This window comes from Pygocentrus nattereri, chromosome 30 (assembly GCF_015220715.1).
Source record: "Pygocentrus nattereri isolate fPygNat1 chromosome 30, fPygNat1.pri, whole genome shotgun sequence".
Taxonomy (NCBI): Eukaryota; Metazoa; Chordata; class Actinopteri; order Characiformes; family Serrasalmidae; genus Pygocentrus; species Pygocentrus nattereri.
This window is the reverse complement of record NC_051240.1, coordinates 9,275,980-9,297,378: the sequence shown is the minus strand read 5'-3', so window position 1 is coordinate 9,297,378 and position 21,399 is coordinate 9,275,980. Positions and strand designations below refer to the sequence as shown.

Sequence of the window (21,399 nt, the reverse complement as noted above, 5' to 3'; positions counted from 1 at the left end):
AATAATAAGAAACCGGTAGTCCATGTCTACTGGATGGCATTCTTACATGGTTTTAAAAGAATACACTTAAACACAAGTGACAATATCAAACACACAGCTTGATAACCAATTTAGTACATATGGTTCAGGAAGGAACAAGATTTTTATGCCACTATGTTTTTCATATTATGCCACTTCAGTAAGTAATCTTCCAGAGGACTTTATGGAGTACTAAATGATGAGGTCCTTATATGATAGACTACAGAGAGTGTCTGACTGTTCAGTTACATTGTGGACGGCACAGTGTAGCTGCCCCTATGTACATTATTAAATAGTATTACATTTGATTGTAATTGATTCTAACCTGTCAGTGCTTTGGAATTGCTCTCAGACTTATCATGATACATTTTTACATTCCTAATTTTGGAATTCAGGTGCTTTTTTGGGGGGGCAAAAGCAGTTGAACACTGAATCTCTTCCCCACTCACCCCTTGTATTTATACTCACTAGCCATTTTATCATGAACATCTACCATCCAAGTACACTTGCAGTTACTGACTGTAGCCCATTTGTTGCTGCAGTTTATGTATGGAGGCATGAAGCGATGGAGAAATTTAAATTTAAATGGAATAATCAGCATTTGAGGTTATTAAAGTTATTGTTTTGAATCTGTATCATAGCGTCTGAAACTGAATTCTGAAATTAAATTGAATTTTCAGATGAGGAGGGCAATATAAAATCTGAAGTTGAATTTTACGATTGATTCTGTACAACCTCATTAAATTTAAGTTAGTACATTTTTTATTTATTAATTTATATTATCAGATCCACTTTCAAAAGAGCATCCAGGTGTCATAGAATAGAATAGAATAGAATAGAATAGAATTCAACTTTGTCATTGCGTATGTCGCAAGTACAAAGCAACGAAATGCAGTTTGCATCCATCCAGAAGTGCTTAGCAGAAATATAAATATGTATGTTACAAATGTACAGTAAGTATAGTATATACAGGTTAAAAATATGAGGGGGTATAGACATGAAGGGGGTTATACAGGTTATAAACAAGAATGTACAGGTTATAAATATGAAGGGGTATAAAGTACTATGAACTATGAATAAATATGAAGGGGTATAAAGTACTATGAACAGGTTATAAATATGAAGGGGGAAAAGTATGTACTTATGAACAGGTAGAATATTTACACAGTATATACAATAATGGGCAGTATATACAACAGATGTAAGTGGTGTTGAGTGGTGTTTAAGTCTGTGTGTTACTGGTGTGTGTTAGGGTACAGTCCATTGTTATTTGTATAGATATCAGGAGGCAGAGTTCAGGAGTGTGACAGCTGTTGGAAAGAAGCTGTTCCGGTACCTGGTGGTCTTAGTCCGGAGGCTCCTGTAGCGCCTCCCAGAGGGCAGGAGGGTGAAGAGTCTGTGTGCTGGGTGACTGGGTTCTTTGATGATTTTCTCAGCCCTCTTCAGACACCGCTTCCTGTAGATGTCCTCTATGGCAGGAAGTGGTGGACCGATGATGCGCTGGGCAGCTTTCACCACCCTCTGCAGCGCCTTCCGGTCTGAGGCAGAGCAGCACTCGTACCATACTGTGATGCAGTTGGTCAGGATGCTCTCAATGGTGCAGCGAAGTTCACCAGGATGTCTGAGGACAGGTGGTTCATCCTCGGCCTCCTCAGAAAGAAGAGGCGTTGATGAGCCTTCTTTACCAGCTTGGAGCAGCTGGTCATCCAGGTGAGATCCTTGGAGATGTGGACACCAAGGAACTTGAAGCTTTTCACACACTCCACTGCCGTCCCCTTGATGTGGATGGGTGGATGTGGGTCAGCATTCCTTCTGAAGTCCACAATGAGCTCCTTAGTTTTCTCAGCGTTGAGCAGAAGGTTGTTTGTGTCGCACCACTCAGCGAGACGATCCACCTCCTCCCTATAGGCTGTCTCATCGTTGTTTTTGATGAGGCCAATCACCGTGATGTCATCTGCAAACTTAAATGATGGTATTGGAACCATCGACAGGCTTGCAGTCATGGGTGAAGAGGGAGTAGAGGAAGGGACTCATCACACAGCCTTGTGGTACACCGGTGTTTATGGTGATGGTGGATGAGCAGTGGTTGTCCAACCGGACATGTTGGGGTCGGTTGGTCAGGAAGTCCAGTAACTGGGGGTGAGGGCTACCGGGCGGTAGTCATTCAGTCGTGATGGTTTGGTATTTTTGGGTATCGGGACGATGGAGGTGGTTTTGAAGCAGCTTGGTACCACAGCACGGGCCAAGGACAGGTTGAATATGTCCGTCAGAACTCCTGCCATCTCTCCATAACATGCTCTGAGAACACGTCCAGGGATGCCATCAGGACCCGCAGCCTTGTGGACTTTAATCCTGCCCAGCGCCGCTCCTACATCGGTGGGAGAAAGAGTCAGTGGTTGGTGGTCTGCAGACACATCTGCCTTGGTTGCAGTTGTTGGGTTCCCTCTCTCAAAACGGGCGTAGAAATTGTTGAGCTCGTTGAGGAAGGAAACATCAGAGGAGGCGGGGGAGGGGTTGATGGTCTTGTAATCTGTGATAATCTGGAGTCCTTGCCACATACGTCGGGGGTCGGAGTTGGAGAAGTGTTCTTCTACCTTCCCTTTGTAGTGGTGTTTGGCCTTTTTGATGCCCTTCTTCAGCTCAGCCCTGGCTGCACTGTAGGCCTGTGCATCTCCCGACCTGAAGGCGATGTTGCAGGCCTTCAGCAGGAGATGAACATCCCGGTTCATCCAAGGCTTTTGGTTGGGGTACATGGTGATCTGTTTCTGGGTGGTGACACTGTCTATAGTGGTGGAGATGTGGTCCAGTACAGATGAGGCATACTGATCCAAGTCTGTGTGAGTGAACATATTCCAATCAGTGTTTTTAAACCGGTCCTGGAGCACAGCGTCTGTCCCCTCTGGCCACACTTTTATTGTCCTCACAGTGGGTTTCACACGTTGGATGAGTGGTGAGTATCGAGGTGTGAGGAAAAGGGATGGTCAGATTGTCCAATGTGGGGGAGGGGTGTAGCTTTGTAAGCCCCAGGCAGGTTGGAATAAACATGGTCCAAAGTCTTGTCCCCTCTGGTATGGCAGGAGACATGTTGGTGGAATCTGGGGAGGACTGTTTTCAGGTTTGTCAGGTCTTGCAGGCAAACGCAGTCAAATATGAACATTAAAATCGCTTTCCCACCTCCACTCTCACCTCCTACCTTGTTTCAACTCTTACATTTTATCAGAAACACCTACCATACAGGTACAGTGCAAATTACAGTAGCCCATCTGTTGCTGCTGTATATCATCTCTCCCTCCCCTACCACATTCATCAGTAGAAAGGTATTATTGCTGCGATTATTGTTATTATTATTATTATTTGATATTACTTGAGTGACATACTGCATGAAATAGTAGTGGCACGAGTGTATTAGGCACATTGTCATTACTGGGGTTGACAGGCATGCCGTAAGCAGCATGTAGAAATTACACTCACTCTACATTGTACGCACGCGTCTGGTGTTACCACGTCTGGTATAGAATAAGTGTCATTATCTGGATCTGAAGTGATTCATCGCTTCACTACTTTTGCCTGGATGATACCCAGGTGTTATCTTGAAAGTGAATCTGAAAATGTGAATCAATAGAAAACAATGTTTTTCAGGCATTTAATTGTACAAATCTCAACATCCAATTTTAGTTTAGAATTAAATTTCAATTCAAAATTCAGTTTCAGATGTTATACAGATTCAGATATTTTTTCATTGAGCATTTTTGTATTTAAGTTCAAATTTGTAATGGTGTGAACTCAATACCTGATGTGTAAAATATCTACACTATAGAACATCTACATATGTCTAAATTTGAATCCACTAGTTTGAAATATTGTTGCAGTAGAAAAACCTCATGTCTTTAAAGATGATAGCTTTACAGGAGAAACAAAAACATTATGCAATTTAAGTAAATGTAAATGTTTTTCCCCAAATGATTATGGGTCATTTCTATTAGTCCATTCATGATTTTTCAAATTATTGAAAAAAAATGAAGACAAAAATGGAGATACAAGGCAAATTTGAACACCCCTGGTTAAATTATGCTTTGTTGATTTTCTAAGTGAAAATATGTTAAGTGTGCTCTTGGTAGAGGATTAATTAAGACATTTTTCTACATATTTTATTGCACGATTTCAGTTTTTTTGCTAAGTTTAAAATATTTTTACTTTCATAAAAAACAAAATATGAAATATGCCATAACTTTTGCAGTTTTATGTTGCTTACCAAAATTTTGCCTAAACTTGTTCATTGTAATGTGCAGAAGTGTGTTCTTAGAAAATGATGTATTCACTTATTAACACTTAGAAAATCAACAAAACATGTCATTTGACTAGGGGCGCCCAAACTATTGCATACAGCTGTATTTCTCGTGATTTGATTACCTGCATGAATTCTCTTGTATGTTTGAGATGCTGGTTTGGTTTGGACCTCTGACACCAGCCACAAGCACAGCACCCGCAGAGACCTTTAGCATTTCACTGCATTGACGTTACAGCCCCTCTGTTTGTTGTTGTTTTTGTTTTGGCTCTGGTTTTCACTCTTTGAAAAGGTCACGTCAGGGTCAAAGTGGTAAATTGCCATAGGTTATGTTGCGTTGGAAATTGCTGAGACAGACGCAAACACAGCTGTGGTTGACACCCCAGTGGAAAAGAAAGAAAGATCCATGCTTAGGTTTCAAAGGGGACATCCACCATGTTTTTCTAATTTCTGCATAATTCAGACACTAAGATGTAAACGAAGTCTTTCAGAATGTTTGGACGTAAAATGGTTCATTGTGTAGAAGCTTAGCAACTGGGGCTGTTTTACAGTTGGTGGCAATAGGAGCCAAGAGTCATGATGTGAACAATACAAAAATAGCCATTATTTACTATCCAAAACCAAATGTGAACCTGCATGTGTCTGAGTTTTTGTGTAAAGTAATAATAATGGTAAAATAGTAGAAAGAACTATTCTGCATGAAAAACAAGCCTGTTTTAGGCCAGAGCAATCTCAAAATCATCATAAAACAATGTCTTATGCATCAATCAGGGTATTCAGAATCATATTATGTAATACTTTGCTGTGGGGGAGCTTTTAGAGTCATTAAACTCTTCATAAGTCTGGTTCCTATCACCACCACAGTAAAAAAAGTCTGACTCTGTAACTTTCTGTAGAATGGAGCATTTCACACCAAACCACTCTGAGGTTGTTTACATCTTAACCACTTAATATTTCAGAAGTTTTGGAAGTGTTGGAATTGAACAGGTCTTGAAAGTACCTTCATGTTAATGAGAACTAATATCTGATGTTTGATTTGTAGGGCAGCTTCCCTCACCATAACAAAATGTATATGAAGCCGACCAAGACAAAAATTATGAAATAAGAAGGGACAAAAATGAAGGCCAAGTCCTACATTTCATGGCTGATACAAATACCAATTTTACGGAGCTAAAAAATCTGATAATCAATAATATTGGCTGATAAAACTTATATTTATATTTTAGGTTTTAATTTTAAACTCCATTAGTTTTAGTTTTAAAATCAATGGTTTACTGACTAATATGATTGTCAGTTCTCAGTTGTCAGATTTATTAAAGTTAATTAAACTGAAACTCACAGTCCTAAATATTGACAGAGGACAGAACCATCTAGAATAGAGTTTTTGTTAATAACCCTTTATTTTTTTATTTTTCCATTATTCTTCATGCAGTGTTCCTCATATTGGGATCCTCAGAGGCACAAGCCATCTAAGGTTTTTGCTGTGTCACTGAAACCTTTTGTTGCTATGACTAAAGATAAAGACACTAATTTTCATGCAACTAATTTTCACTGATGCTGCTACAACTGTGGGTTGCCAGTTATCATCTGATGTTGGCAAGCCAATATATTGGTTAGGCCCTTGTAAAACACCAGAGATGATGATAACCACAAAAAAGGAAAAAGAGAGGGCCAAAAATTAGTCATAAGTCTAATCACTAGATTGTTAAAAAAAAATATTTCTCAGCATTACAAGAGCAAACGAATGAAGACATTTGAAAAGAGGGCAACGATAAAATACACAAACCATCTTAAAACACATAAGCAGAGTGCATTTGAAAAGAAAGCTTTTAAGTAGGACAGAAGAAAGAAGATAAACCAGTAGAAAGAAGGTTTAAAAAGATGAAGTGTGACTTATTCAAAGGACCCACAGGTTTAAACAAAGCAATTATACGTTCATGCAAATGATATGTAAATGAAACAAAGTTTGCATCATAATGACAGAGTTAAAGCAACACTGGTGACCAGGATTGAGTTAGAAACCAGGCAAAATGTCTTTGGTTGAGTCATCAGTGAACATCCTGCCTTGAGCAGATACTCTGTCATGTTGAATGAAAAAGGAATTTTAAAAATCCCCTTAAAAAGTCTATTACAACCTGTTCTACAACCTCGTGCCACACCACCCTGTCTCCAGAATTGTTTAGAGATGTAAACAAGTCCTTATCTCAACATTGGAAAAAAGAGAAGAAGCAACACAGACATACCAAAGGCCTTGCAAAAAGTGTTGAAATTAGAAAAGTTTCATTTAACAAGATGATTAAAATAGTGGGGGTAATCTATATGACAATATGGAATGTAGTCATTAGCATGGGGTGGATGGTGGAAATGATGGAAATCATTAAGAGGAGAGATTTTTATGGCTAGCCAAATATTTTCTAAAAATTCTATTAATAATTTATGTTGATATTTGTTTCTTTATTCAAAATTAGGAAGCTTCATCTTTGGTTGACACTGTAGACCAAACCAGAATTTCCGAATTCTGTTTTGGATTCCTGACAGTTCCTGAGTTAGAGGCTTATCACAATTTTAAACAAAACATTTGATCATAAAATCAGGACAAAATCACAATTGTTTAGTAGTTAATTCATTATAATTATGAATTGTAGTTTCTTAACAAGCAGCTTGTTGCTACGTCAGAGCAATGAACTCTGCTCACTCACTGCACAGCTGGCAGTTCATTCTCCAGCTCCTTACACTAAATTCCCAAACTGTCTTATCAATGAGCAAGCTTTTCAGTCGGCAGCTGTGACAGAAGAACACCTAAACATTCTAGAATTAGCCAGAAATGAACAGAGTACCATTCGTGGAATGTGTAGTCTCATCTTCAGCGTTTGACCAAATTGGAAGGAGCCATAAAACTGACGGAATATCAAGTTTAGCTTAGTTTTGTCAAGTTTTGACAAGTTTTACTATGTAAATATTAATGTTGTTTTGTTCCAGCCAGTCTGTAAAGCATCTTATAGCCCATTTTGTTTGGCGAGTGGTATAGGGTTCATTTTTGGCTGCAGGTTGTTTTGGTGGTCTTCAATGGTCTTCTAAATAAAACAAAAAAAAAGGGGGCAGTCATGGGCTGGAGGTTAGGGAACTGGCCCTATGACCGACCGGAAGGTTGCCGGTTTGATCCTCAGTGCTGGCAGTCCCCAATTGCCCCCCGGGCCCTGTGGATAGGGCTGCCCGCCGCTCCGGGCAAGTGTGCTCACTGCCCCCTCGTATGTGTGTGGTGTTTCACTTCACAGATGGGTTAAATGCGGAGGTGGAATTTCCCCGTTTGTGGGATTAAAAAAGTATCACTTAAGTTAATTTATCACAGCTGCAGACTGAAAAGCTTGCTCAGTGGGGATGTTTCGGAATTTAGTGCAGTCTCTTCAGAGCTGTTGGTCAAATGTAATCTTCACAGTATCCATTTTCTGTTTGTGCGCAAAGTAAGATGTAAAAACATTCAAATGGCTTGAGTGTCAGTGTTTGTGAAAAAAAAACACGATGTTATGGTGAAGTAACAGCACGGTTAGAATGCTTCTCAACCAATTAGCTTGTGTGGACAGAGCTAACTGCTGTATAATTAACAGTATTTAACACGATTTTAGGACATAAATATCGTGTCATATCCAGCTAACATTAGCTTTCTGCAGATGTGAACTTGCTGACTGATAACAGGTGCCTGTGTGACCTCAGTTTCAGGAGCTTTGCCCAGCACTTAGCTAAATTAGGTTACTGATATAATGATAGTGCTGAAACTTCAAATATTGGATGCAATATGGTCCGTGATCTACCTGTCATAAGATGAAAGCCTGAGTTCTCGAACTTTGGATGTAAAATGTAATGAGGTCTGTACAATGACCATCACACAGCTTGCTTTCTATTTTGGGTAGGCTGCAGCCTGTGCCATCTCTAGTATTGTTGGTGCTGTTGGCTGGGTTTTTATGTTTCTAGGGAGATTCTGTCAATCATCATGCGATCTGACACACCCACACAGTTCTGGGCACACAGCAGTTTACAGTTCTTGTAGTGTGTGTGTGTGTGTGCATATATATATATATATATATATATATATATATATATATATATATATATATATATATATATATATATATATATATATATATAATATAGAGTTTGTTGGTGTTTACAGATACAGGGACATAGGGAGTTTAGAGATTCTTTACTCTTAGTGAATGCTAATTAATACCATGTTAGAAATTAATGATATCCATATGTGTGTTGTTCAGGTACCAATCGTGCTCTGCTCTGCAAATGTACCCCTGATCGGCAGAATCAGGTTATTCAGATTGGACGCGCTCACACAACCGACAACGAGGAGGAGCTTGCAAGACTGACCCAGCTGGGTGAGTAAACACACACAAACAGAGTGAAATGATTCTACTCAGGATAAAGTCTGTCCATGACCTGAGACAGACAGCAGTCTGTGTGTGTGTGTGAATGAGATGCTTTATCTCTTTCTCTCTCTCTCTCTCTCTGTTGTCTCTGTTCTCATTGTTCTTTCTTTCTTTCTTTCATTCTTTAACTTTATCTCTGCTTTATCTCTGTCTGTGTCTTTCTTCCTCTGTTTCTGTCTCTCTCCCGTCTCCCTTCTCTCTCTCTCTCTCTCTCTCTCTCTCTCTGTCTCTCAGGTCTGGACCCGGCTCGGTTGAGACAGACAGGACTAATAACAGGTCAGAGCAGCCTGAGGAGGATTGGAGACTATAAGGTCAAATTCAGCTACACAGATATCGATGTGCTGAGGTGGGTTCAGACTAAACAAAAACAGTGTTTATTTAAAATAACATGCTGTGATGTTTGGCTTGCTGTTATTTTAACGCTCTAATCTCTGTGTGCGTGTATCATTTGTAGCCTTGACCCTAGTGTGGCATTGACACATATGTTTTGTGTTGTAGGTACCATATGTGTATGAAAATAGCTTCAGGCTGTTTTCAGTTCTTTACATTTTTCAGCCATACAATCTTTATTTTGCACCCATTTGAATTCAATACTATAGAATATCTGATCTGTCTGAATCTTTTTCACTCTCTGTGTTGATCATTCCATATCTCATATCTCTCTCTCGCTCCTTTTTTCTCTCTTTCTCTCCCTGTAAAACTAAGGGGCCCATATCATGTGAAAATGGATCCTTATTTTAAATTTATTTTTGTATGTAAACATTTTCAATGTTTCAGAATATACTGTGCACTCCCCAGTTAATGTATGTAAATTAGAGTACATTTACATAATTTACATATAAGTCTTAGAGGCACAGTGACAAACAGGACATAGTCATGTAAAAAAATTATTACCACTGCTTTCGGTGCATAAACCCACCCAAATATCATAAGTGGACCTGTTTTTATTACCATAAAAGGACAAGGACAACAGATATGACATAAAACATGAGTATAAAGCAATTAATGCTTGTTTGCTGAATTCAACGTTATGGGGTAAAGAAAGTGTGCAAAATTTATGCCACGTTTTATATTTAGTTTTTTTCTACTGTCATTTTTAACATACTTTTATTGTTCCCTGTTGAGGATGTCATTTTCAGTTAGAAAATCAACAAACCATTTAACGGTATATACAGTTTTGCTCTGAATAAATATATAAGATCTAGGAAACAAATATAGTGACAGTGTATCAGGTTTCTGTGAAGACGAATGAGTCTCTCTCTCTGTCTTACTTTCTCTATATGTGTGTTTGTCTCCTGTGATCTGCTACCCAGCTTGGCTCTCTGACTGCAGTCAAAGTGGACTCTAACAGTTTTACCACACTAAGCTCTTCTAGATTACATTAACTTTCTGCGCAAAACTCCAATTTCCTGCTGTCTGACAGAAAGGCAAAAGCAGCTGTGGCTTTTGATGCAGCACACTTACAGAAAGAGCATTTGTTTTTCTTTTCAGATTCCCTATAGCTGTAAAATATCAGACTTTGTGCAGAATGTTTAAAGATTAAACCTTGATATGTACTCATATGTATGGTTTAGATTAGTATATTATGTTGTTGGACTCTAATTGCACATGTTGATTTTTAGTGCGGCCAAGAGTAAGCCAATCATCGCAGAGCCTGAGATTCACGGCGGCCAGACGTTGGAGGGCGTGACAGGCTTTCTGTTGCTGATGTCAGAAGGGCTCATTAGGGCCCTCGAGGCTGCCCACGGCCCTGAGCAGGCCAATCAGGTGTGTTCAAGGAAGCATTTTATTTTTGTTTTTATATATATATATATATATATATATATATATATATATATATATATATATATATATATATATATATATGTATATGTGTGTGTGTGTGTGTATATAACTATTCGCATGTTAAGATGGTGATTAATTTGTATTGATTTTGGAATGTTAGTCAATTATAATTGATTGTAATAATATTTAGTATTATTCTTCTAAATAATATTTAGAAGTAAAACTCCCAAAAATGCTGCTTTTATTGTCTGTATTGTACTTTGTGTACATTTTTCTTCCATTCTCATTTGTGTATTTTGTGAATTTTTAAAAATAAATTTAGAATTAAGAGATTTAAGCTCCTAATTGGTACATTAAATGATCATAGTAGTAATAAATATAATATTTGCAGACCCCTACTTATTTCAGAACAGGTCTGTGCTCCATAAAGACTGAAATTTTCACTTGTCACTGTTGCTATAGCAACAATGCCATCTTGGGGTGCCAGTCGCCAGAGCAGGGATTTCTGTGCTTGATCTTAGACTTAAATAACGCTACTGCTACACTGCATTTCCCATGATTCCTCTTTCAGGAGATGGTTGCCATGGTGGCAGCAGAGCTGGCCCAGCAGAGCAGTCTGGAGGCAGTGGCCCAGTCAGTGGTGGAGCGCGTTAAGCGGCTTCATCATGACGCCTACGCCAGTGGCAGACAGAGAGCACCGCACTGCTCCCGACACGAGGACATGACCCTCCTCATACGCACCATTAATTACCCTCTATCAGACGGCTCACTCACGCCCACTCAGGGTAACACCACTGCTTATGGGTCTCTTTTATCTCTCCCTGTGCTTGTTAGCGTGTTTGTGCAGGTCGATGCCTGTAAAACTCATTCCCTTCTTACGTTCATGCTCCTTTTTGCTGTACTACTTAAATGTAATTACATTATGACATGATTAATTATAGTTACATACATATTCTGTACTGACAGGTTAAGTAGGTTTGCAAGTTACGTTTTCTCAAAAATGTCAACAAATGACAAAAGACATGGCACAAAGGTAGAGGATTGTTGCCTTAAACCTGTGAAATAAAACAATAATGATAATTATCAAAATCAGATATTTGGATATCATCAAAACACCTGTGAAGTATTATTGATAAATCAATTTATGTCTCTTCCTGTGTCCACTATTAGCAGCAAGCGTGTGAACAGTTATCTCTGTGGTGCACTAAATGGTGGTGTGCGCCTGTTACTTGTAGGACACGGAGGAAGTCTAGCTGTTCACTCACAATAGCACCTACCGCAGGTGCTACCTAGCAATTTTCAGTGTTGAAATTATAGAAAATAATATTTTGAAAGATGTTTATATTTTTATTTGGTTGTTACTTAAGTATAAATACAAATATGATATTTTAACTTTTAGATTATACCGGAATTTTTAAAACATTTATTTTGTTTCTATAAGTGCTTTTATGACCTTTTTGTTTATGTACAGAAAACAGTCATAATTATTTTTATATGACCATTTTCCATCTATTTTTTAATCTCTTTTGGTTGCTGTGCTTTTAAGACTGATATATGTAAATGACCTCTGCTCTGCATAGTTGCAGCTGTATTGTGCCTTATTGAAAAGCAGTCCAGGCTGCTACACTCCTAACTTTAGTGTGAATGGGGTGTAAAACACTAGACTGAATAGGTTGAGTTGTATTTGAATTTTGTGACCTCTCAAAATTCAAAACAGGCTGTTGGACTGAATGATACATTTTGAAACAAAGTTTACATGCAACATCAACCTCTTGTATTTTAAAAAAGTGATGGGAAGTCATGTTTCAGTGACATGAGCCCTTTAATGCCATGTCATACCAGATATAGCACAAATCAGCGACACACAAATGAAAACTGACCCTGATTGTGATTCCACTCTTTCTCCGTCTTTCTCCCCCCCCAGGTGGCCGAATTTACCCAGTCTCTGTGCCCTACTCCAACAGTCAGAGCACTAGTAAGACCAGTGTGACCCTCTCTCTGGTCATGCCCTGTCAAGGCACACTCACTAATGGAACCAACACCGCCTCCACCCTCGAAGGAGGCACTCCAACGCCAGGGTAATGGTTCTTTCCCCCTCAGCTCAGCTCTTTGTGGTGGTTTAGCCCAGTTTTCCATTAGGAGCGGTGTAAATATTTTATGCAGAGCCTTGTAGCACTGTAGGCTAGTATGAAAGCTGTAACAGCTGTAATGGTTATCAGCTATTTCTCTTTATTAGATTTTAAGGGTGCGCCGTTGCTGTCCTCTTGAATCCAATTTGAGTACAAAATAGTGAATCAGCTACATGTACATACACTGAATGGCAATAAGAGTACTTTTGTGTTACTGTTTTTCTGTTTATAGTCTCATTGTTCCACACTTTTTCATCAGTTTTCACACATCATACATGTGGAAATATTTCCCCAAATTGTGGCAACGACAACTTCACATTCATATCCTGACTGGCCACTTCAATAAGTACACCTACCTTGTATCGGCATTCTTAGGCCTAATCCCATTTCTTATTTTTACCCCTACCCCTGGTTTTCGAGTGTAACCCTATCCCTTGAAACTGAATTACAAAGGGTAGTGGTTTAAATCTTCCCCCTGTGAAATGGGACAACCCTTCAAGAACCGGATAAGTCATCAAGTTTTCTTCAGCAACTTTTACGTAAACAGAAGACAAGGATTTCCGGCCATTTCCGATATGCTGCCTCCAGGTCTGGTGATCTTGCTTGTGTGTGTCACATGACAGGACAGGTGAATCATATTTAAAATAGCCTGGAAGAATAATCAGGATGTGTTTTCCTGCTGTGTCACCATACTACAGCAAGAATGGTATATCACACTGACATTTGCCATTTATCTGAAGGAGACTGGAAAGCAGGGCGCTCGCGATTCATTCACAACTACAGTTTTACGCAATCAATCAAACGAGTCACCGAATAAAAACAGCACAAACAAAAAACTACATCACTTCATTAACAGCTACTAGTGCTGCTCTGTAGGCGACCCTGCCAGTCTGCAGTGACAGCAGAGGAGGGGAATGTTCAGCTCCTCACTGCTTAAGTACATTCAGGATGGCATACGCCTTCAAAGAGGGGGGCAATTATTTATCATCACAACCAAGAATTCTTCAGTGATATGAAGCTGAACTTAGCTTTCTCATCACCAGCTTCATGACTGATTTTCCGTTCCACCTTAAATGGTGAGACATCCTCAGGTACCACCTACCACAAAAGTAACTGCTACGCCATTTAAGGTGGAACGGGGAAAATTCGCTAGGTAGCAACCGAGACCTCAGTGTATTACTAGCGATTTTTGTGCATGTTATGAAGGAAATTACCATAAAACGCTTTACAATGGTTATCTTACAATCCAACGGCTTTTTAATAGAGAAAATACTTACATTTATGTGTCTCTTTGGTCACTTGTGCAGCCATCATGCCGATGATTCGCAGGGCATTCTAGGAATTTTCTCGTAACACTCCGTTTGTAGTGCGCCTCTGAAAAATCTCAGTTTCAAGGGCCAAATAGCCCTATCACTTCCCCCTACTCCTCCATCTCAACAACAGTCGGGACAACCGTACCCCTACACATGAACGTGCAAACGGAAGGGTAGGGCAAAGTGTTAGGGGCAAGGGGTGAAATGGGATTGGGCTTTGGGCTTGCGCTTGCACGAGTACGAGTGTCCGATCCACTCAAACCAGCACAACACACCCTACACACCGCGACGAAGTGGACAGTCAGTGTGTATAGCTGATTTTCACATTGCTTGTGTGTTACATCTGCTAATCTGTCTTGTTCAGAAGAGTGTTGATCGTTAGTGTTTTGGTAGTTGGTGCACCCTAACATTATTACTTGTCTGAAAGCAATGGATTGTACACAAATTTCCCCTTGATCATTTAGCCAACATATGTCTGAACTCTTTACAGCACTGGAGGGACAGGGATTTGACAAGTCAAATTACATGTTGTTGTTGTCTTATACTACAGGGACTTCAGTGCAAACTGGCTCACCTATTCTTAGGTTATAGAAGTGCAATACAACTTTTGGCCTGCTGGGCCTTGGCCATATAAGAGGTTATTTAAAAATAATAAATGTAATAAATGGGGAAAAATAAAATGTAAAGGGTAAAATTTGTGCCATAACTTTTCACAGGCCACATTTTTATCATTTTTATTTATTTTTTACATATATTTGTGCATTAAAATGTAAAGAAGTATGTTCTTTGTAGAGCTATAGAATGTGTACCAGTTTTTACTTCACGAAAAGATGTAATTTGACCAAGGGCGCCCAAACTTGCCCGATACTTTATGTTCACATGTACATATTTGGCAAACATTCTTATCCAGAGCGACTAAATTAATTAAAATTCAATGTAGAACAAAATGATATTTGCACCTCCCAGCCCCATATTCAGGTACAGTTACATAAAAGCACAAATGGGCCAGTCTGAATAAGCTTGTTTATATGATAACAGTGAAATCTGAGACTTTGAGTGCTTAATTGTTATTGTAAAACACTAAGACAATGGTGCAGTCACATGAGGGCAATAGATGAGGGATGTTCCATTGTTTTCAATGTTGCAGCGGTGGAAAATTCTGGGCATGGATGCCAAATGTCTTGCTTATTGAATTCCAGACAATCTCAGAATTATCCAATGAAGAGTGCAGAGCGCCCTTCTGCCTTTTTCACCTTAAATAATCAGCTCTCCTCTGATGATCACCCACTTTCACCAGTAGCACTCACCATGCTGACATTTGCGTGGCTTCATGCCACTGCTGATCGTATAATGCTATGATGTGCAAAATGATGGTGAATGCAGCATTGGAAACAAACTTCAGACACCAAAAAGTCTTGATTGGCTACCTTTAAGCAGTAGGAGACAAATTTTTGGAAAAGTTTTGGAAAATAATGACAAAGTTAAACAAGTAATTATTTCATGAAATATTAAATTAACATAATGAATATTATGTACTATATTAAACCATCATAAATCAGCCAGAGGGATCATATGTCCCTCACCATACTGTTTAGTAACACATTCATCACATAATAGAAATTTAATAACCAGTGGCAACTCCCCTCCACTCTCTTCCCCTCTCTCCCTCCCTCCCCATCCACATACATTATGTAGCCTGATAGTTCCCTTAAACCCTCTAACAGTAAATGTAGATGTTTTACAGCCGATCAGTGACTTCCCTGTCCCTGTCCCCGTGTGTGTGTCCTCTCCGCCCCCCAGGCAGAGTCCCACAGCCACGCTGCAGTCCACCAACACACAGACGCAGAGCTCCAGCTCCAGCTCAGGCGACGGCAGCCTCTTCCGCCAGCGGGGCAGCCAGGCAGCACAACCGGACGAGACAGGCCGTGTGCCGCCATACGTGGACTTCACTCAGTTCTACCGGATGTGGGGGACTGAACACAGTGAGGGTCCAGGGCAGGGTGTGCTGGGACCCCAGTGAGGGTGGGGGTGGGTTGTGGTGCTCAGCCCTTGTCGTAGAGATCTACCTTCATGCAGAGTTCAGCTGCAGGCCACATCTAACAAGGGTCACAACTAACTGATGAAACTATTATGGCATGGACAGTTTAATCTTACTTTGCCCTGTCACCTTACTGCAGTCATTCAGAATTCTGTGTGTGGAAGTGATTGCTTGCTTGATCTGAATGACCATGTCATAAGAACATAGACTTCATAAGTCATTTGTCTTTCAGTAGTTGGCATGTCATGCCCACGTTAGGAACTCCAGATTTAAGCAGATTTCTCTATGGGAAAAATGAAAAAAGGGCTTTTTCAGAAATCACTGCTTTTGCCCCTTTTGGTAAACAATAGTGTTCCACGGCTGATGTGTTTTGCCGTATGGATATTGTTCTGATTGTTGTTATATGCAGTAAAATAAATATTCCTATATTTAGAATGCATTAATAATGCATCCTTCATTTTAAATGCATGTGAAAGATCATACTGTTAGGAACGATGAGATGTAGTTCGTTGTTGTGCACCTTAGCATGGAGGGAATTTCGATTACAACCAAATCATAATATACTGCACTTCAACACATTTTCTCAATGTAATGATTAACGATTAAACAGTTCGAATAGCTGTTTAGTTTATTATGGGGAAGAGGGCAATGAAAGCTTTGTGGGGAAAAATAAATGGCTGCTATCAGCCTTGTGGTAAACAAAATGTTTCAGAGCCAAAATGTTTGTCTTATGTACATGGCTCTGAATTATGAGGTCATTAAGGAGCCAAAATACAGCTGTTGCTGTATGCAAGGTAACACAGCTGTGCCCTGTACTGAAATTGTTCGAGAAAAATATCCCACGCATGCCAGCAAACTTTGTCAAATGTGCCAGTTACATTTAGGCTGTGGTTTTAGTAGCTGGTGTTGGTATATATTAGTGTCAAAGTCAAGTACATGACTTATTTACATGCAATGTCATTTCAGTGCACAGGAGTGTTCGCTTATATATATAGCATATATGTAGCATTCAGGTTTTGACTGCTAAACAACCTCATAATTGAATCCACTGACATTTGGGGGGAAAATATACACAGAACAAAATGCTTTGGGTTTGGAGCAGTTTTTGAAAATGCCATTCATTTTTCTCAACTGCTTAGTTCCTAATATGGGCAAAAGACTGACCACAGACTTGCTTCAGGGGTGAGTTATTGTGCATTACAGGGGGCTTTTGTTGCCTTTTTCGCATAATCTAAATAAACGAATAGGCTATTCATCAGCTAATCTTTGCATCCAGTACTTCAACTCCAGCCGATCTAGGTCTTCAAAGATTGGTTGGATCAGGTGCAGCACGTTAAGGTTCAAACTGAACTCTGCAGGAAGGTGGTTCTCTAGGAGTATGGTTGTTGACCCTGCTAGATTGAGGTAGTTAGGAGAAGCAGGTATGCTTTCTGAAAGTGGAGTCCAGCAGCTTGCAGCAGTACAGACCACAAAGGAAAACAAAGATTCTAGGCATGGGATCCAGCATGTGGTCCCGTTGCATGCTGCTCTGCAAACTTGCTGTCTTCGATAAAGACTTTATTAAGTGTGATAGTATTGATCTCCAGGTGATAGTGTGGCCTGGATTCACAGTATCTACTTTTTCCTCATGTTGTTTTCAGTTGGTGAACAAATGCAAAAGATACCTCTGAAATTAGTGAACGTTCTTCACTCCAATATTACATTTTGGTTACTATTGCATAACCCTGAGCCAATTGGTTTATCCAGGCGCTTATAAATGCATTCTTTTATGGACAATGTTGCCAGATTGAACACACTTTACAAAATGTAGGCAAAAAAAAATCCATGCAAGCTTACAAGCCAGCAATTTTTTGTCAAAGTGAATACATTTAGAGTGCATTATTAATTTATTATTCATTAATTTATGATGTTAGGATAGATTGGGTGTTGTGTACATTGAAATAATTCCCTAATAATGTAATAACCCAACAATGTAGTACATTTTGCACTTGATCAAAAATGTAATAAGGAATTATAGTTAATTAGAAAATGTAATATATCCCAATAATATATTAATGTATTACTTTATAAAGCATTGTGCTATATTAATGGGAAAATTACATTATTGGTTTTTATTGTATTTTTGAAAAAGTGCTACATTTTATTATGTTGGGACATTAATACATTATTGGTTCTAGGTAATATTCTGGCAAATGCTGAATTCGCTATGGTCCCCCTACAAGTTGAATAGGATTTGCTTGTCCAAACTGGCGACAGTAGAGTGCATTTGTGGGCGGAGCATGGATAAGTCAATTAGATCCCATTCCACACAAAATCATCTTCTACTTGTAGCAGTTCTTCTCATCTTTGTGGACCTTGAGACGGCTGGATTTGGTGCCAGGAGAACCGTAACGCGTGATTGGCTGGAAAGTTGTGAAATGCTGAGGAAGCCTCGGGGGAATGGAGCATAAAAGCAGAGTTTATGAAGAGTGAAAGAGTTTGTTGTCAGCTTTGTAGTCAAGGTGAGCTGTAGACACGGCTGCTGGGGGGTCCGCATGGTGATATCACTTTGTGGGCTGCGTTTGCAGCCTCAGACTGACTCATAGCAGATTCAACTGAGTATTGAAAAGGGAATGTGTTTTCTGCCACGTGTTTATAGGCAGCATTGCTCTCACTCTCGGCAGATGTCAGGGGACCCGTTTGCCTACATTTGAATTCAAAAACATGCTTTTATCAGTCTGAAGTGACTCTAATATGTAGACTCAGTTTGAATAATCTGCTAATTTTTACTATTGTTATTGTATTTTGCAGCTGGCTGGGTCTCACTCAGTATGTGACTCGAGGGCATTTAAGGAAAAAAAAAGCATAAAGCATCTTTACCGAATTTTCTGAATTGAGTACAGTACTTTCCTTTTATAACGAATGTCATGTAATGGCAGTGCCTCCATAGATTACTGACAGCAGAACAGCACATTCTCTCTCACCTTCCCTCACTCCCTTCTTCTCCTAGCTCTCTTCTGTTACTCTCCCCTTGCTCTGTCTTCCTTTCTCTTCTGTTTACATTCATTTCTTTCTCCATCTCTTGCATTCTCCCTTTCTTGCTCTGTTTTATTTCTGTCACACTAGTTACTTTCTCTTCCTTTCTGTACCTAATCTCTTTCTTGCTCGCCTCGCCTCTTCTCTTTTCATTTACATTTATCTCTACTCCCTTCCTCTTTCGTCTTTTATTCTTTCTCTCTCTTATTTTGTCTGTTCTCTTTCTTGCTCTCTCCTTTTTATCTTGTCACTATCATTTCTACTGTCCCTTTCTTTTTCTCTTTCTTGCGTTCCCTTCTCTTTCTTATTTATTTCCTTCTCCATCTCTCTTCTCGGTGTCTCTGTCTTTCTATTTCCTCCATCCATCATGAAAAGGCGCTCTGACTGATGTCAGGTTATAATGGACAGTCAGTGAATGAGTGTTAGAGAGAGAGTGGTAGCTGTGTTGCTGACTCTACTGTACATTTTATAAAGGGGGGTTGAAGTTTGTTTTACAGTCATAACAATATCTCTGAGCAGATGTCTTTTATAGTTTACGTTTGTGGTTTTGTCTTCTCTGTATTCGCTTGTTTCTAGTGCCTTGCTGAAATAAATGATAGAAACCGTGACACAGGTTGGAGTGAGTTCAATAGAACCGACAGAGAAGCTATGTAGGGACAAAAAAACTGTGTATTTTATCATATTTATGTTGGCCGCCGTTTTACAAACGGAAAAGGCCACTTTTATACCGTATGTTACTGTGATTTTATCACAGGTAAGGGAGTTTTCCCGTGATAAAATCGCAGTAGCGCCTACTGGCTTATTGTTTTATTTAAAAAAAAAAACACAAAGTTTAACCCTGATAGAATGACTGTAATGCACTGCCTTGCTTTTATAAAACAGCAAAGCACTACTTAAAATGCACCAATGTTCTTCTGCTTCTGTAGTTTGTTCACAGTAAACTGTGGTTGCTATGCTTTTAATAACTTGCCACATACAGTCCTATGCAGAAGTTTGAACACCACTGATCAAATGACGTTTTGGTGATTTTCTAAGTGAAAATGAGTGAACACAGGAACAGACTGTAGCCTCTTTAACTCTTTAACCACTGGTGGTTCCAAAATGCACTTCATCATATTCTTCATAACTTTTATATTTCATAAACTACATTCAAAAGGTCGGTGTCATACGAGACTGTAAAGGTCTACTTTCCAGTCAAATAGATGGGTGATGTCATTTTAAACAAGCGGAACTGCAGAGGACGTGTTCACTTATATATACTTAGTAAGTCAACAAAATGCTATTTAACTGGGGGTGCCCAAACTTCTACATACAATTATACAAAAATCATTTGAGGTATTCAGTTATCCACTGTCCAAAAACATATCCAAAACTATCCAAAAACATAAAGACACCCTTTCTAATTAGTGGGTTCAGGTACTTTACATTGCACCCATTACTGACACAGGTCACACATCTTGTGTAATCCCCTTACAAAAGCACTGACCAATAGAATGGGATCCACACATGAGCCAAAAGTCACCAGGCCCAAGGATCTGATTGAGGTGTATCAAGGCCCCCAGCACTGGACTGTGGAGCATTGGAACTGCATTCTCTGGAGTGATGGAGCTCCATCCAATATCTCTGGGATGAATTGGAGTGTCCAGAACTAATCATCCAGCATCAGTCCCTGACCTCATTAATTCTCTTATGGATGAATGCAATCAATCCTCACAGCATCTAGTGTAAAGCCTTTCCAGAATAGAAGCTGTTACTGCAGAGCATCTGAACAAGTTGCCTATTAATACCTTTGATTTCAGAATAAACGCTGGACGTGCCGATGTGTACAAACTTATATGTGTGTATATTATAACAGATTTCAACGTGGCTCCGTTTTAGAACTGAAACTCTTTTATACTGTTTTTTTTTTCTGCTCTAATAGCTTCATCAAGAGTTTTTACTTTAGTTTTGCTTCTGCTTTGGGCAACTTTACTTCTGCCTTGCTGAAGATAAAATCCTTGTATGTAATCTGTAAAACCCAACATGAATACAATGCAAATTTGATCAGAATACTGTGCATTCCTGGGACAACTCTACGGGGTTATTACTAGCATGAAGACTGATGTTTTCCACCACCTTACCGTGCCTTTAAATAGTGCTGCAGTGGAAATCTCAATGGATTTTACTCATATGATCTAAAGAAACCAGTTGCCTTGATACCTAATTCGCTTTATGCGTCTTAAATCAGTGAAATCAAGATCTCTCAACTGAGTCAAGCCAAGGAAACCAGGTGCTTTAAGGCATCTTTAAAGTAAACTTGAATTTAACTACCTTACAAATGAGGTAAGACCTTCTACACGTACATTTATTTTGTTGAAGTGCAAATAATGACTTGCATTAAAAT

General features: G+C 39.3%; 1 protein-coding gene across 1 annotated transcript in view; it reads left to right on the top strand.

Moving 5' to 3' along the window:
• tab1 (TGF-beta activated kinase 1/MAP3K7 binding protein 1) overlaps window positions 1-19,624 on the top strand; it is a 33,838-nt gene extending 14,214 nt beyond the window's left edge. The window contains exons 6-11 of the mRNA XM_017692914.2: window positions 8,569-8,685; window positions 8,971-9,082; window positions 10,359-10,503; window positions 11,093-11,306; window positions 12,446-12,599; window positions 15,764-19,624. Coding sequence (XP_017548403.2) covers window positions 8,569-8,685; window positions 8,971-9,082; window positions 10,359-10,503; window positions 11,093-11,306; window positions 12,446-12,599; window positions 15,764-15,983 — 962 coding nt within the window. The 3' untranslated portion in view covers window positions 15,984-19,624. The remainder of the gene's footprint in view (window positions 1-8,568; window positions 8,686-8,970; window positions 9,083-10,358; window positions 10,504-11,092; window positions 11,307-12,445; window positions 12,600-15,763) is intronic.
• The last annotated feature ends 1,775 nt before the right edge of the window (window positions 19,625-21,399 follow it).